The sequence below is a fragment of the Theropithecus gelada genome, chromosome 18, assembly GCF_003255815.1.
Source record: "Theropithecus gelada isolate Dixy chromosome 18, Tgel_1.0, whole genome shotgun sequence".
In the NCBI taxonomy this organism is placed as follows: Eukaryota; Metazoa; Chordata; class Mammalia; order Primates; family Cercopithecidae; genus Theropithecus; species Theropithecus gelada.
In genome coordinates, this window is record NC_037686.1 from 13,015,260 (window position 1) to 13,033,066 (window position 17,807).

The following is a 17,807-nucleotide window of genomic DNA, read 5'->3' on the forward strand; positions in this document are numbered from 1 at the left end:
CAAATTTATACCCATGATAATAGCTAAGAAATTTCTGAAAAAGAATAGAGACTAAAACAATGCCCTTAAAAATTATTGGGAAAAGGGATTATATAATGAAAAACATTGAGAAAAACTGTATAATTTAGAAAAAACATACTATCAGCTCTCCACTTCATACCATACCACAACCATAATGAATTAAAGGTAAAGATTTAAATGTAAAAAAATTAATATTCATAAAAGAATGCAAGTGAATCCAAAAACTCATGCATTGTTGGAAGATTTTCTAAAAGTGACATAAATATTAAAAAGACTGATGTAACTAGCTACACAAATCTTAAAAATGTATAAAACATTTGAAAACAATAAACTAGGGGAAAAACTACACCATATACACTAAGCACTCAAAAAAGCAAATCTATAAGAAAAAGCAAATACATACGACAAAAATGGGCAAAAGAGATTTTTAAAAAAAAAGGCTTAAAATTAAAGAACTAGGTAAGCTTCTACCTTAAGCTAGAAAAAGTAAAAATAGGCTGGGCGTGCTGGCTCACGCCTGTAATCCCAGCACTTTGGGAGGCCGAGACGGGCAGATCACGAGGTCAGGAGATCGAGACCATCTGGCTAACATGGTGAAACCCCATCTCTACTAAAAATACAAAAAATTAGCCGGGCATGGTGGCAGGCACCTGTAGTCCCAGCTACTTGGGAGGCTGAGGCAGGAGAATCGCGTAAACCCAGGAGGTGGAGCTTGTGTTGAGCCAAGATCGAGCCACTGCACTCCAGCCTGGGCGACAGAGTGAGACCCTGTCTCAAAAAAAGAAAAGGTAAAAATTAAAACCAAGCCACGTGTGGTGGCGCACACCTGCAGTCCAAGGTAATCGGAAGGCTAAGATGGGAAGACTGTTTAGCAGCTCAAGGCCAGCCTAAGCAACATAGCAAGATCCCATTTCTAAAACAAACAAAAAAAGTCACTATCATTTGCCTGGGTTTCAGCATTTCATTCAACAAAATATGATTATATAAAAATTCAAAATTAAAATTAAAATTTCAAAATTAAAAAAAACTAAAACCAAAGTAGAAAGAAAGCAAAGAGAAAAAATTAGCAAAGAGAAAAAATTAACAAAGTAATAAATGAACAGGCTAAAGATTTTTTTTTGGTGGGGAAACCATCAATGAAAGTGATAAAACTCTGGCTTGATGATAAAGGAAACAGACAAATCATAATTTGCCCATACTAGAGAGGAAAACGGCACTACACATTCTAGAATTAAAGGATAATAACATTAGAGTACGACAATCAATTCAACAACTTAAATTAAATGAACCAATTCCTTCAAAAATACTGATTATCAAGCTGATATGAAAGAAAACATAATAAAAATAGTCCTACATTTATCAAAGACGCTAAATTCTTAAAGTCTTCCTACAAAGAAAACTCCAAACCCAGACGAAGTCTAGTGAACTAGGCTTCACAAGAGAATTTTAGTGAATCTAGGCTTCACTAGAGAATTTTAGGCAACATTTAAAGAAAAAATACCCCAGTGGAGTGGCAGCAGAAATAAAAAAGAAAAAATACAAACTCAGAAAAGAAGGGACACTTCCTAACTCATTGTATAAGACCAACATTACATTGATAGCAAAACCAGATAAAAAAAGAACACAATTACCTCTTATGAAGAGAGACACTAAAAACCTTAACAAAAGATAAGCAAATAGAATCTAGCAATATATAATGTACAAGTGGGATTTATCCCAAGAATATAAGTTCTGTTTAATACTCAGAAGTCAGTGTAGTTTACATTAATGGATTAAATGAGAGGAAGAAATGATATAGAAAAGGCATTTAACAAAATGACAAAATTCGACTTCCATTCATGACGAAACCTCTCAGCAAACTAGAAGCAGAGTTCCTGAACCTGATGATGAGCTTCTATAAACTACCTCCAGCCACGATGGAAGCTTTTCCCCTAAGGTCAGGAAAAAGGCAATGATGTCCACTATCAACCACTTCTACTCAGCACTGTTTAAAGTCTTAAGCATTGCAATAAAGAAAAAAAGAGAAAAAAAATGCACAAAGATTAAAAAGGAAGAAATAAAACTGTCCTTATTTGAAGACGACATGTATACCTACAATATCCTAAGAAAGTAATACATGAGGCCGGGCGCGGTGGCTCAAGCCTGTAATCCCAGCACTTTGGGAGGCCGAGGCGGGCGGATCACGAGGTAAGGAGTTCGACACCATCCTAGCTAACACAGTGAAACCCCATCTCTACTAAAACTACAAAAAATTAGCCGGGTGTGGTGGCGGGCGCCTGTAGTCCCAGCTACTTGGGAGGCTGAGGCAGGAGAATGGCGTGAACCAGGAGGCGGAGCTTGCAGTGAGCCGAGATCGTGCCACTGCACTCCAGCCTGGGCAACAGAGCGAGACTCCATCTCAAAAAAAAAAAAAAAGATATCTAAATGTAACAGCTAAAACTTATTAAGTTTTAAAATAAAACAGGAAAAAAAAATCTTGTAAACTTGACACAGGCGAAGATTTCTTACAACATAGTTCAAATCAGTAAAAAATGTGATAAACTGACTTTGATAAAATTACTTTTTATCCAACAAAACAGTATTACATAGATTAAAACACAGGGATACCTTGAAGATATTGCAGTTCGGGTTCTAGAGCATGAGAAAGCAAATCTCACAATAAAGCAAGTCGCACAAAAATTTTTCCCCAGTGCATACAAACATCATGTTTATATCAGTCTGTAAAGTATGCAAAAGCATTATGTCTAAAAAAGAATGCACACATCTTAATTTTAAAATAATTTATTGCTTAAAAAAAAAAGCTGACAATCATCTGAGCCTTCAGTTAATCATCTTCTTGCAGGGCGGGGGGTCTTGTTTCCAAGTTGATGGCTACTGACTGATGACAGCACTGGTTCCTGAATCCTGGGTAATTGCCTAAAATGAGACAATAAAACCTGCCGCACTGACTGACTTCCTTCATGAAAGAGTTCTCTGTAGCTTGCGGTGCTGTTTAACAGCATTTTATTCACAGTAGGACTTCTTTCAAAACTGAAGTCAATCCTCTCAATTCCTGCTGCTGCTTTATCAAGTAAGCCTGTGTAATATTTTAAATCCTTTGTTGTCGTTTCAACAACATTCACAGCTTCTTCACGAGGAGTGGAGTCTGTCTCAATAAATTACTTTCTTTGCACATCCATAAGTTATCTCCTCAACTGTTCAAGTTGTATCATGAGATTGTGGCAATTCAGTCACAATTTCAAGCTCCATTTTTTTATTCTTTTTTGTTTTTTAGACACAGGGTCTCGCTCTGTCACTCAGATTGAAGTGTAGTGTCACAATCATAGATCACTGTAACCTCAAACTCCTAAGCTTAAGCGATCCTACTGCCTCAGTCTCCAGAGTAGTTAGGACTACAGGTATATACCATCATGCCCAACTAATTTTATTTTTTGTAAAGACAGGGTCTCACTGTGTTGCCCAGGCTGGTCTCGAACTCCCAGCCTGAAGCTCTCCTCCTATCCCAGACTCCCAAAGTGCTGGGATTATAGTAGTGAGCCACCATGCCTGGCCACTTGTAATTCTAGTTTTCTTCCTATTTCCACCACATGGGCAGTTATATCCTCAACTCAAGTTTTGAACTCCTCAAAGTCATCCACAAGGGTTAGAATCAGCTTCTTTCAAACTCCTGGTAATACTGACATTTTAACTTCCTTCCATGAATGTTCCTAATGGCATCAAGAATGGTGAATCCTTTCCAGAAAGTTTTTGATTTTGCCCAGATTCATGGAGAAATAACTTTATAGGGGAACTTTAGCCTTACAAAATGTATCTCTTAAATAATAAGATTTGAAAGTAGAAATTACTCCCTGATCCACGGGCTGCAGAATAGTTGTTGTGTTAGCAGACATGAAAACAACATTCATCTCGTTTATCTCTCTCAAAGCTCTTGAGTGACTAGACGCATTGTCAATGAGCAGTAATATTTTGAAAGGAATCTTTCTGAGCAGTAAGTCTCAATGGTGGCCTTAAAATATTCACTACTCCATACTGTAAACAGATGTACTGGCATCTGGGCTTTGTTGTTCCATATACAGAGCACAAGCAGAGTAGATTTAGCATCATTCTTAAGAGATCCATGGTTTGTGGAATGGTAAGTGAGCATTGGCTTCAACTTAAAGTCACCAGCTGCTTAAGACTCTAACAAGACAGTCAGGCTGGCCTTTGAACCCAGGCACTGACTTCTCCTCTCTAGCTATGTATGAAAGGCTTAGACAGCATCTTTTTCCAATATCAGGCTGTTCCATCCACACTGAAAATCTGCTGTATAGTGTAGCCACCTTCATCAGCAATCTTAGCTAGATCTTCTGGATAACTTACTGCAGCTTCTCCATCACCACTTGCTGCTTCACTTTGCATTTTTATGTTACAGAGATTGCTTCTTTCTTTAAACCTTGTGAACCAACTTCTGCTAGCTTCAAATTATGTATCATATATATATATATATATATTTTTTTTTTTTTTTTAAGTGTCTGGGTACATGTCCAGGATGTGCAGGTTTGTTACACAGGTAAACATGTGTCATGGCGGTTTGCTGTACCTATCAACCCATCACCTAGGTATTAAGCCCAGCATGCATTAGCTATTTATCCTGATGCTCTCCCCACATCCCACTGCCTGACAGGCCCCAGTGTGTGCTGTTCTCCTCCCTGTGTCCATGTATTCTCATTGTTCAGGTCCCACTTATAAGTGACAACATACAGTGTTCGGTTTTCTGTTCCTGTGTTAGTCTGATGAGGATAACGTAGCTTCCTCACCTCTCTCAGCCTTCACAGAGTTAAAGAGAATTAGGGTCTTCCTCTGGTTAGGCTTTGACTTAAGGAAATGTGGCTAGTTTGATCTTCTATCCACACCACTTAAACTTTCTTCACATCAGCAATAAGGCTGCTTTGCTTTATCACTTGTGTGTTCATTGCAGTAACACTTCAAGAACTTTATCTTTTAAATTATAAATTTCCTTTGAAAACTGGACCTTTGTATTCACAACTTGGTTAACTGGTGCAAAATGCCTAGTTTTTGGCCTATCTTGGCTTTACACAGGCCTTCCTCTCTAAGCTTAATCATTTCTAGCTTTCTGTGGAAAGTAAGAAACATGAAACTCTTCCTTTCTCTTGAACACTTAGAGGCCATTATAGGGTTATTAACTGGCCTAATTTCAATACTGCCTTGTCTCAGGGAATAGGGAAGCCTGAGGAGAGGGAAGAGGGAATTGCGGGTCAGTGAGGCTGTCAGAACACACATTTACCGATTAAGTTTGCCATCTTACAGGTGTGATTCATGACACCCCAAAACAATTACAAAAGTAACATCAAAGATCAACATACTTGACGTGAGAGTAATGAAAATGTTTCAAATATTGCAAGAATCACCAAAATGTGACAAAGAGACATGAAGTGAACATAGGCTGCTGGAAAAATGATGCCTACAAACTTGCTCGACGCAAGGTGGCCACAAACCTTCAATTTATAAAAATCACAATTATCTGTGAAGCACAAAGAATAAGGTGTGCCTTTATATGAAACTCTGGGGTCAATCATAATATTTAAGAGAGCAAAAGGGTAACAATACCAAGAAATTTGAGAACTGCATATCCCAAGGTTTAAGTTAAAAATCAATGAGAATAACCACAATACCAAAAGAAAAAGAATCACACAATCATTTTAACAGAAAAAGCACTTAACAAAATTTAATAGTCTTTCATAATTTTAAGTTGTAGTGAACTAGAATAAGACAAGATGTCCACTCATTTTGTTCCTTTTTTTTTTTTTTAATTTTGAGGTGGAGTCTCGCTCTGTTGCCCAGGCTGGAGTGTAGTGGTGTGATCTCAGCTGACTGCAACCTCCGCCTCCTGAGGCCAAGCAATTCTCCTACCTCAGCCTCCTGACTAGCTGAGACTACAGGCGCGCACCATGACGCTCGGCTAATTTTTGTATTTTTAGTAGAGACAGGGTTTCATCATGTTGGCCAGGCTGGTCTCGAACTCCTGACCTTAAGTGATCCACCCTCCTTGGCCTCCCAAAGTGCTGGGATTACAGGCTTGAGCTACCACACCCAGACAAGATGTCCACTCTCATCACTTTTTTTTTTTTTGAGACGGAGTCTCGCTCTGTTGCCCAGGCTGGAGTGCAGTGGCATGATCTCGGCTCACTGCAAGCTCCGCCTCCTGGTTCACGCCATTCTCCTGCCTCAGCCTCCTGAGTAGCTGGAACTACAGGTGCCCGCCACCGCGCCTGGCTAATTGTTTTTTTTTTTTCAGTAGAGAGAAGTTTTCACCGTGTTAGCCAGGATGGTCTCGATCTCCTGACCTCGTGATCCACCCGCCTCGGCCTCCCAAAGTGCTGGGATTACAGGCGTGAGCCACCGCCCTCAGCCACTCTTCTCACTTTCTATTAACACTGTATTAGAAATCCTATCAAAAAGTAGGACAAAGCCTGGCACGGAGATCAAGGCATGTGGATCACTTGAGGTCAGAAGTTCGAGACCAGCCTGGCCAACATGGCGAAACCAAAATACAAAAATTAGCCGGGCATGGTGGTAGGCATCTGTAATCCCAGCAATTCGGGAGGCTGAGGCAGGAGAATCACATGAACCGAGGGAGGCAGATAATGCAGTGAGCAAGATCACACCACTGCACCCTAGCCTGGGTGACAAAGCAAGACTTTGTCTCAAAAAAAATAAATAAAAGAAGTCATCTGTTTATCAATTATATGTCAATAAAGTTTAAGAAAACTGAAAGTCATGAATATTGAAAAGGGAGAAATAAAACTGTCATTATTTGCAGATAACATGTTTATGTACACAGAAAACTCAATGGAATCTGCCCAAAACACAACTGGAATTAGTAAGTGAATTGCTTACAAGAACCCAGAATGAAAATAAACTTAGAAAAATCAATTGTATTTTGGCCGGGCGCAGTGGCTCACGCCTGTAATCCTAGCACTTTGGGAGGCTAAGATGGGCGGATCACCTGAGGTCAGCAGTTTGAGACCAGCCTGGCCAATGTGGTGAAACTCCATCTCTACTAAAAATACAAAAATTAGCCGGGCATGGTGGTAGGTGCCTGTAATCCCAGCTGAGGCAGGAGAACTGCTTTAACCCGGGAGGCAGAGGTTGCAGTGAGCCGAGATCGCGCCATTGCACTCCAGCCTGGGCAACAAGGGTGAGACTCTGTCTCAAAAAAAAAACAAAAAAGAAAAATCAATTGTATTTTTACATTCTAGCCATGAACGCTGGAAACAATTTTTTAATATCATTTTAAGCAGTGAACAAACGTTAAGTTCCAATAATTTAAGAGAAGTCATGCAAGGGCTGGGCACAGTGACTCACACCTGTTAATCCCAGCACTCTGGGAGGCCAAGGCAGGAAGATTACTTGACCCTGGAGTTTAAGACCAGCCTGAGAAACACAGTGACACCCCCATCTCTACAAAAAACAATTAAAATTAATTAATTAACTGGGCATGGTAACACATGCCTGTGGTCCCAGCTACTCAGAAGGTTGAGATGGAAGGACTGCTTGAGCCTGGGAGTTTGAAGCTGCAGCAAGCTGTGACCACGCCACTGTGCTCCAGCATACATGACAGTGAGGCCCTGTCCCCCCCCAAAAAAAAACACTCATGCAAAATCTCTATATTTAAAAACTACAACACTGCTAAGAGAAAACAGAGACCCAAACAAATAAGGAAGTACATCATATTCAAGGATTTTAATACGCAATATTGTTAAGATGTTTATTCTCCCCAAATTGAGCTACAGATTCAATGTAATCTCAAACAAAATCTCAAAGAGGAGAAAGCTGCAGAGCGTAAGAATGTATACTACCTTATTCCAAGACTCTTTTTTTTTTGGAGACAGTCTCGCTCCGTTGCCAGGCTGGAGTGCAGTGGTGTGATCTCGGCTCACTGCAATCTCCGCCTCCCAGGTTCAAGCAATTCTCCTGCCTCCTGCCTCAGCCTCCCGAGTAGCTAGGATTACAGGTGTGCACCACCATACCCAGCTAATTTTTTTTTCAAGACTTTTATTATAAAGCTTTAGTAATCAAAACCATTTGGTACTAGTGTAACTCTAATCTACTAGATCAATGAAACAAAAACCAAAAATAAACCTGTAACTAGTTTTCAAGAAAGAGCCCAACACAAGTCAATGGGAAAAGGCAAGTATTTTCAACAGATAGTGCTGGAACAACTGGATATACATGTGAAAAAAAGTCATCTGGAATTTATTTTGGTATCATAATGAGGTTACCGCATTATAATAAACATCCATAAGATAATACTTACATTTTTTATTTTGATGTTTCCCCAATCATCATCCTGTTTCAAAGACAAACAAAAGACATTTAACCACTTCTGTACAAGCAGAACATAATCTAATAATCAATTTATTTTAACCTACTTAAAAACAGAATAAAATTTATCCTGTATGCAGATTTCATTTAAAATTACAGCAATAAAAAATTTTTTTAGCCAGGCACGGTGGCTCACGCCTGTAATCCCAGCACTTTGGGAGGCCAAGGCAGGCGGATCACCTGTGGTCAGGAGTTCGAAACCAGCTTGACCAATATAGAGAAACTCCGTCTCTACTAAAAATACAAAAAGTAGCTGGGCATGGTGGTGCACACCTGTAATTCCAGCTACTCGGGAGGCTGAGGCAAGATAACTGCTTGAACCCAGGAGGCAGAGCTTACAGTGAGCCGAGATCTCACCACTGCACTCCAGTCTGGGCAACAGAGCAAGGCTCCATCTCAAAAAAAAAAAAAAAAAAAAAAAAATTTCTTTAAACACAAGCGGTCCTAAAGCCAGGGTTTCAAATAATTTGCTTCAACTGCATAAGGTAACACAATATAAAAGGCAGTAACCTTTACAGCATCAAATACTAAAAAACACATAAGTATAAAAAAAATACTTTTAGCAAGTACTAAAATACACTTGACTAATGAGAGATGATAGATCCTATTTTTTGGGCGTTTGGAACCAGCAGCGCTAATAAATAACTAGCTTACATGGCAAGAATGAAGAGTTAATGTAATTAAGGTGACTCTATAATTTACCATCAAAACCAGGAGACTCAGAATACAAATGCTAGAATAAACCAGACTACCCAAGGCAAACCAAATCTTACTAGTACTTGCATAACCACAAATGTTTCTCAAGTGCTAAATTTCACATCTATAAAGCAATTACTTTCCCTTCAATATGTTAAATAAAGATCAATATATTTTTTTAAATGCATGATTAGTCCAGAGTAATATTTTAACTTACTGCAGCTAGGCCTTTCCCCTCATAGGATAAAGTCGATTCCATATTACTCCCTTTTATAGAAGGTATTGGGTATTCAATATGCTTGTCTACCCTTCATTGGTGCCACTAATTATATCCTCTATCTGCTTTAAAATGGAACAGTAACTTCCTACAGGCCCTTCTCAATTTAAGGACTATGACTGCTAAAGATAACGAATGATAACTATAAATGCCCTCTAAGATCACTCACCCAAGGTCACACAAAGCTGCGAATGGAACACAGATCTGCTTGATTTATAAATCATAAGCTCATTTGGTGCCTTACTATGTTACTTAAACCTCTTTGACACTCATTTATAAAATTTCCTCATTTACAAGATATAGACAACATATAGTTGAGAATTAAAGAAAATATAATAAAAGCCTGACACAGAATAAGTACTCAATAAATGGTAACTATTAGCAGTCACAGTTTCATTTAATTTGCATACTTCTATAACTCCTGACAGCATACCACTAGTACAGTGTTCAGCACGAATTAGGCTATGAAGTTCACTAAAGGCCAAAGGTTCATACTGTACCTTCAGAGGTAAACAAAGTTATTTTCCTCCAACATGTGTTTTACTGCCCTGAGGGGGTAGCCAGTCTTTGTCTTTAAAGTTAACTATAGATCTTTAGCATTTTATCTAACCCTTGAAGAAAGTATTTTTTAAAACTATACTTATATTATTAAAAACAACAGAGGCCGGGTGTGGTGGCTCACGCCTGTAATCCCAGCACTTTGGGAGGCCCGAGGCGGGCAGATCACTTGAGGTCAGGAGACCATCGCCAACATGGTGAAACACTGTCTCTACCAAAAATACAAACATTAGCCAGGGGTGGTGGTGGTGACCTGTAATCCCAGCTATTCAGGAGACTGAGGCAAGACAATCACTTGAGCCCAGGAGGCGGTGGTTGTAATGAGTTGAGATGGCGCCACTGCACTCCAGCACCTGAGTGACAGAGGGAGACTCAATCTCAAAAATAATAATAATAATAATAATAATAATAGATATCTTCTTGTCTTTTCTTCAGTCCTTCATCAGTGATGCTGGCAAGGATGGATTCTTAACTGTGGTCACTGTGATCATTCCAAAGGAAGTAAAGAAAAAAATTAGGTTTATTCTCTTTTTAAACAGAATTTTTTTCCTCCCATCTCCAGGTAGGAGTTAGGTAATAATTACTGTTATGGAAAAAGGGGACCAGGTGCGGTGGCTCACGCCTGTAATCCCAGCACTCTGGGAGGCCGAGGTGGGCAGATCACTTGAGGTCAGGAGTTCAAGACCAGACTGGCCAACATGGTGAAACCCCATCTCTACTAAAAATACAAAAATTAGCCGGGCATGGTGGTGGACACCTGTAATTCCAGCTACTCAGGAGGCTGAGGCATGAGAATCGTTTGAACCCAGGAGGCAGAGGTTGCAGTGAGCCACGACAGCGCCACTGCACTCCAGCGTGGGCAACAGAGCAAGACTCGTCTCAAAAAAAAAGAAAAAGAAAAAAAAAAAAGGCTCTTCATTAATGGGTAGGATGCAATAAAGGCCAAAAAAAAAAAAAACCAACAGTTTTCCAGAACCAGGGCTTTGGTAAAAATGCTGAAGTGCTTTGAATTTCAACATACAAATGCATGTACAAAATTGCATTCTGTAATAGTTTTTTAAGAAAACAAACCTATCTGTATTGTTCCATATGTTTAAGCTGAGATAAAAATTTCCAACCTCATCACAGAAAATTACTAAGGAAATATTAATTGATTTCATTTTAGTCTAAACAAAATAAAACTAATACTTTTAATACATCCTCATAGGAAAAAAAATTCACACAATACAGATAACTGTAAAGTATTCCACTCTTCTGACCCACAGAGGTATCTGGTAATACAATACATTTTAAAATAAAATTTAAATGATGCTTTTAGAACAAAGTCATGTCTTTTGCAGCAACATGGATGGAGCTGGAGATCATTACCTGTTAGTTCCTTAGTAAACTAATGCAGGAACAGAAAAGCAAACCGCATGTTCTAATTTTAAATGGGAGCTAAATAATGAGAACACATAGACACATAGAGAGGAACAATAGACACTGGAGCTTACTTGAGGGTGGAGAGTGGGAGGAGGAAGAGGATCTTAAAAAAAAAAAAAAAAACCAACTACCTGTCAGGTACTATGCTTAGTACCCGGGTGATGAAATCTGTATATCAAAACCCTGCAACACAGGTTTACCTATATAACAAACCTGCACATGTACCTCAGAACCTAAAAGTTAAAAATAAATAAAAGTAGGCTGGGCGCGGTGGCTCAAGCCTGTAATCCCAGCACTTTGGGAGGCCGAGGCGGGTGGATCATGAGGTCAGGAGATCGAGACCATCCCTGGCTAACATGGTGAAACCCCGTCTCTACTAAAAATACAAAAAACTAGCCGGGCGTGGTGGCGGGCGCCTGTAGTCCCAGCTACTCGGAGGCTGAGGCAGGAGAATGGCTTGAACCCAGGAGGCAGAGCTTGCAGTGAGCCAAGATTGCGCCACTGCACCCCAGCCTGGGCAACACAGCGAGACTCCGTCTCAAAAAAAAAAATAAATAAATAAATAAATAAATAAATAAATAAAGTAAAAAGAGTTTTAAAAGGATGTTTTTATAATACAGTATAGTGTTGTGAAACAGCTACAATGTTTCTCCCTTACTCTAACATGCATAAGACAGTTTAAACCCCATAGATGACATATTCTCATCATATAAAAAAGTACTTCAAATGCTACATTAAAATTAAATACATTTTCCAGTGTTATTTTTCAAAAAGTATACAATAATAGTAACGTGATGAAAATTTGGACTACATTTTACCTTTAGAGTTCCTCCTTTCACCATAACTTTCTGTCTGGCAGGCTGGACTCCAGTCAACGCAAACAGCTGAGCCTTGAACACCATTGGAGGTTCATCAGTATTCAATTCTACACCTTCAAATTTCTCCTTTCCCCATTTTACAGTAACTGCAAACAAAATCACAATTTTTTAAATTAAAAAATAACAAGAAAAGAATTACAGACCCTTAGAAGATCACCAATTAGGCAGTTATCAAGAGTCAAAGTATGTCATTCATCTTTCTATGCCCATAATGCCTACCTAATCAAGAGCAGCATGCATGCAGTAGGTGCTGAATAAAATTTCACTGGATCAAACCTAACTTCTCATTTCATAGTTAAAGAAACTGAGACTTCAGCGGGCTGGGAGTGGTGGCTCACGCCTGTAATCCCAGTACTTTGGGAGGCTGAGGCAGGCAGATCACAAGGTCAGGAGTTCGAGACCAGCCTGTCTCTAATAAAAATACAAAAATTAGCCAGGTGTGGTGGCAGGCGCCTGTAATCCCAGCTACTCGGGAGGCTGAGGCAGGAGAATCGCTTGAACCCGGTAGGCGGAGGTTGCAGTGAGCCAAGATCGTGCCACTGCACTCCAGCCTGGGCGACAGAGCGAGACTCCAGTCTCAAAAACAAAAAAAAGAAACTGAGACTTCAGAGAAGTAGACTGATTTGCTAATGTCAAAAAAAATTGGTTAATAAACTCCCAAGTCTTCTAAATCCTACTCCAACAATATGATTGTATTGAAACATTTCCCAAAATGATAAGTTTTGCAGCCCCCACAATGTGTTTAATTGAAGAATCATTCATATCAGCACACAGCATTGGAAAAGAAGAGAGAGAAAAAGGTTAGATAGTTTAAGAGAAGAAAAAAAATTCCTGGGAGAATAAAGCACATCTAGAACAACTTAAGGAATACAGAATCTGAGTCATAAGAAATGTGGGAGAATTGAAAAGTGTCATTTCTGAACAAGAGGTGCTCGATTAAGAAAAAATCCAGAGACATATCTAAAGCATTTAAAAATATATAGAAATCCCACTTCACAGCCATTAGAATGGCTATTCTTTTCAAATTTTAACAGAAAGTAACAAGTGTTAGCAAAGATGTGGAGAAACTGGAACACTTGTATACCTCTGGTGGGAATAAAAGTAAACATAGAATTACCATATGATCCAGCAATTTCATTTCTGGGTATACCCTGAAGATCGGGAAGCAAGGACTCAAACAGATACTTGTACACCCATGTCTACAGCAGCATTATTCACAACAGCCAAAAAAAGTGGGAGCAACTCAAGTGTCCGTCAACAGATTAATGGACAAAGAAAATGTGGTATATACATACAATGCAATATTATTCAACCTTAAAAAGGAAAGAAACTCTTACACATGCTACAACATGGATGATTCCGGTTATATGAGATACCTAAAGTGGTCAAATGCATACACACAAAAAAAGAAAGGTGTTTGCCAGAGGATGTGGACGAAGGTAATAGTTGTAAAAAAGTGTGAATAGACTTAATGCTATAGAACTGCACACGTAAAAACCATTAAAATGGTAAACTTTATTACATACATTTTACCAAAATAAAAAATTTCAATCAGCCTCATAACATAGCTAACTTTTGAAATATATTTTTTAAAACCCAAAGATATATATTGGTTCCACTGAAAACTTTATAACTTTTCAGAAATAAGAATCTCACAACTGTTAACTGCTTTCTAACTCCTGAAATCAGAATTTGAAAACCTCATCCAGACACCAAATCCCAATTCTATCATCAGTTCAATGAATATGTTGAGCATTCATTTAATGACAAGCCCGGTACAAAACATTGGGAAGACTCTCCACAAATTTACAGCCTAATAAGGGCGGGGTGGGGGGGAGTAATTAACAATATAAGTATTATAAAGGCTACAGCAACAAAGTGGAATGCTTCATAAATGAGGAAAGATTTCCTGGATGAAGTATTAACTTCTGAGTTATCACTATCAATTTTGAATCTCAAAGAAAAGATTAGGTGTTAGAGACTAGGAGAGAACAGAAGTATTCCCAGAAAAGAAGGAAAATATTCCACAGCATAAAGCAGCTTGGTATGTTCTAAGATGTAAGTAATTAATTACCAGAGAAAAGGGAAAGCAGCAGTAGATGAAACTGGAAGCTGGCTAAGGATCAAGTTATGGAAGATAAGTCATCCTAAAACATATATAAAGAGGCCAGGCACGGTGGTTCATGCCTGTAATCCCAGCACTTTGGGAGGCTGAGGCGAGTGGATCACCTGAGGTAAGGGGTTCGAGACCAGCCTGGCCAATACGGTGAAACCTTGTTTCTACTAAAAATACAAAAATTAGCTAGGCAAGGTGGCAGACACCTGTAATTCCAGCTACTCGCGAGGCTGAGGCAGGAGAATCGCTTGAAACCAGGAGGTGGAGGTTGCAGTGAGCCAAGATTGCACCATTGCACCCCACACTGGGCAACAAGAGCAAAACTCAGTCTCAAAAAATAAAAAAATAAAATAAAATAAAACACATAAAGGCTTTATATTGTAGGCAATGTGTAATTCCTGAAAGGCTGTCATAAGCAGAGAAATCGGGCTTGAAGAGGGCACACTGTAATCACTGAAATAAACTAGAAGCATATTACAATAGTACAAGCTAAAGATGCTACACGATTAAACCAAAACAGTACTAGAAGTAAAGGAGAGGAAACTACCTGAAATTTATTGCGCTATTGCCATGAGCAAGTTACTTAAAACGTTTTGCTTATGCTTACAAGAGGAATTATAGCAGTATCACAGGATTATGTTGAAAATTAAAACAAAGCAATATGTACAAAACCCTAACTCTGTAAGAGGCACAGGTGTGTGTTTATTTTTAGAGACGGGGGTCTTGCTCTGTCACCCAGGCTGGAGTGCAGTGGCGTGATCACAGACCACAGCACCCTCTAACTCCTTGGCTCAAGTGATCCTCCCAACTCAGCTTCCCGAGTAGCTGGGATTAAAGGCACACACGACGGCCCCTGGCTTTAATTTTTAATTGCACTTATCCTTAACCATTTAATAATCTAGATACGTAATTTTTTTCTTTTCTCGAGATGCAGTTTCGCTTTTTTTCACCCAGGCTGAAGTGCAATGGTGCGATCTTGGCTCACTACAACCTCCGCCTCACGGTTTCAAGCGATTCTCCTGCCTCAGCCTCCCAAGTAGCTGGGATTACAGGCGCCCGCCACCACTCCCGGCTGATTTTTGTATTTTTAGTAGAGACGGGGTTTCAACATGTTGGCCAGGCTGGTCTCGAACTCCTGACCTCAAGTGATCCGCCCACCTCGGGCCTCTCAAAGAGCTGGGATTACAGGCGTGAGCCACTGCGCCAAGCCTACATACTTAATTTTCTACTAAATCTTATGAAATAGTACTTAAAATGTTCTCTTCATTTTAATATAGAGCTTTTTGCTGACCCTCAAAATACAGATTATCGATATGGAAAGGTCAAAGGAAGAGACCTTAGAAATCTACTGGAGTTCCCTCATTTGAGGGATGAGGAAAATATCTGATTAAATATTTAAGATAAAGTTCAAATTTTAAAGAAGAAACTTTGGTCAGCGCTGGCATTTTTTGAGGAAACATATAGGGGTTTTAAGTGTGTGAACCTACTGGTGTATTTAGGTATTAGAATATTTCAAGAGTCATTCTACTGTTGTTATGGCTTTAGAAAGGGGTTGGGCAATCATTAAGAAGTCGATTAAAGATTCTAGACCATCAAGAATCCACCTTGAGATCAAACGATACTCTTATTCGTATCATGCTTTGAAAATGCTGAATCTTCAATAAAGGAACTGTGACAGAATAAATAGGGATGGTCAATGAATCACACATCTACAGCCAATTGGAGACACCACACATATTTTAGGTGCCATTTTGAATAAGGCTAGGGAGCAGCAAGGTCCATTCTCTAAGTAAAAGTGATCCCTGGCCAGTACCTTGGACTGTCAGCAAGCAAACAACACAAGCCCTTGTCAAACGCCAATCAAGAAATGACACCCCGGGGATATGTGTATTCATCTACTTCCGAAAGCTCGCACCATGTTTCGGATAGAGAAACGCAATGCAACGTCTGATGAAACGAAAACGAAGCAAAAAGGTTTACAATCTGCCTCGGGACAAAACTAAAACTGGTACCAAAGGGGCGGTCGAACAAAGGCAAGGGGCAAGAGAAGGGCGAAGGGCGGCGAACGCCGCTTGGCAACCCCAAGAAGGATGAAGGCTCACCTTCCGTCCCGGGTCCCTCCATCCCTCCCCTTCTTCCCCGCTCCCTTCCACGGCGACCACTGAGAAGCCCAAAGGAATCGCCCTGCACCTCCAGCCTGGTGCCCAGCGCCTCAGGACACACCCTCACTTTCACTGCACACCAGGGCAGCGTCAGAAACTATTCTGCAGAGTCACGACTTTGAGAGGCTTCCCCATCTCCACTCCCCCCATCCATCCGGGGACCGCGCTCCCCCGCCACGCAGGGCTCCAACCCAGCCGGGAGAGGGGTAGGTGCCAGGGTTGTCTCCGCACCGCCGGCCCCGCGCACCCCACCCCGACCCCTCCCGGCCCATGCCCGGCGCCCACCAGTGCAGGCCAGGCCTACGCGGAGGCCTAGCGCCGGCCCGGTGTGCTGCGCGCGAGGCCAGGACGGGGCTCACCGGAGTAGAGCGGCATGGCGGGGCGCGGCGGGAGGCGGCGGCGCAGGAGGGCTGGGCCTGACAAGGGCGGCGAAGAGACAGAGACCAGAAGCAGCTGCGGCGGCGGCCGAGGCGGAGGCGCGGTGGTGGCGGCGGCTTCGGTGCGACGAGAGCCTCATTCAAACCGGCCACTGGCGATGACGCAGCAACACGCAGAACACCCGTGCAGCTCCGGAGCGACTGCAGGGAGGAGACAGGGCGGCAGGGCCGGGGCGGGGCCTGGAGGTGGCGAGAGGAGGGAGGAGGGGGAAGGCGGTGGAGGGGTGGCGGGAAGCAAGGAGGGAGCGAGGGAGGGACGGGCTCTGGGCCCCAGCCACAGCAGCAGGTGCGCGCCTGCGCACTGCCGCCCACCGCCCTGCGCCCACTGGCCACGTGGTCTTGGCGCGGCCCAGCCCTGCGGCAGATGAAGTGGGAACTTGGTATCCCACTTGCTGTGTGAGGCTGAGGCGGGAGAATCGCTTGAGCCCAGGAGGTCGAGGCTGCAGTGAGCTGTGATCGTGCCACTGCACTCCAGCCTGGGCGACAGAGCGATACCCTGCCTCAAAATAAAATAAATAAAATTAGTGGTTGTAAAGTCAGAGGTGTTTTGAATCCCAGCTGTTACTAGCTAGCTGTATGATGTCTGCAAACCTCAGTTGTCTTGTTATTCACCCACACCTCATTTTACTGCGGTTTTGTTTTTGTTTTTGTTTTTAATAAATTGAAGGCTCGTGGCAACCCTGGGTTAGCAAGTCTGTCAGTTCTGTTTTTCTAACAGCATGTACTCACTTTGTGTCTCTGTGTCACATTTTGATAATTCTCACAATACTTTAACTTTTTTAATACTATTATATCTGTTCCAGTGGTCTATGATTAGGGATCTTTGATGTTACATAGTAGCATCAGATTGTTTTG

The 17,807-nt window shown here is 41.1% G+C and overlaps 1 protein-coding gene across 2 annotated transcripts in view; it reads right to left on the bottom strand.

The window, feature by feature from the left end:
* USP14 (ubiquitin specific peptidase 14) overlaps positions 1 to 17,208 on the bottom strand; it is a 55,415-nt gene extending 38,207 nt beyond the window's left edge. The window contains exons 1-3 of one of the 2 annotated variants that reach the window (XM_025365003.1): positions 16,875 to 17,208; positions 12,178 to 12,323; positions 8,339 to 8,371 (exon numbers count right to left, since the gene is read on the bottom strand). In XM_025365003.1, coding sequence (XP_025220788.1) covers positions 8,339 to 8,371; positions 12,178 to 12,323; positions 16,875 to 16,890 — 195 coding nt within the window. In that variant the 5' untranslated portion in view covers positions 16,891 to 17,208. The remainder of the gene's footprint in view (positions 1 to 8,338; positions 8,372 to 12,177; positions 12,324 to 16,874) is intronic. The other variant, XM_025365004.1, reaches the window with a different exon arrangement.
* Between the last annotated feature and the right edge of the window lie 599 nt (positions 17,209 to 17,807).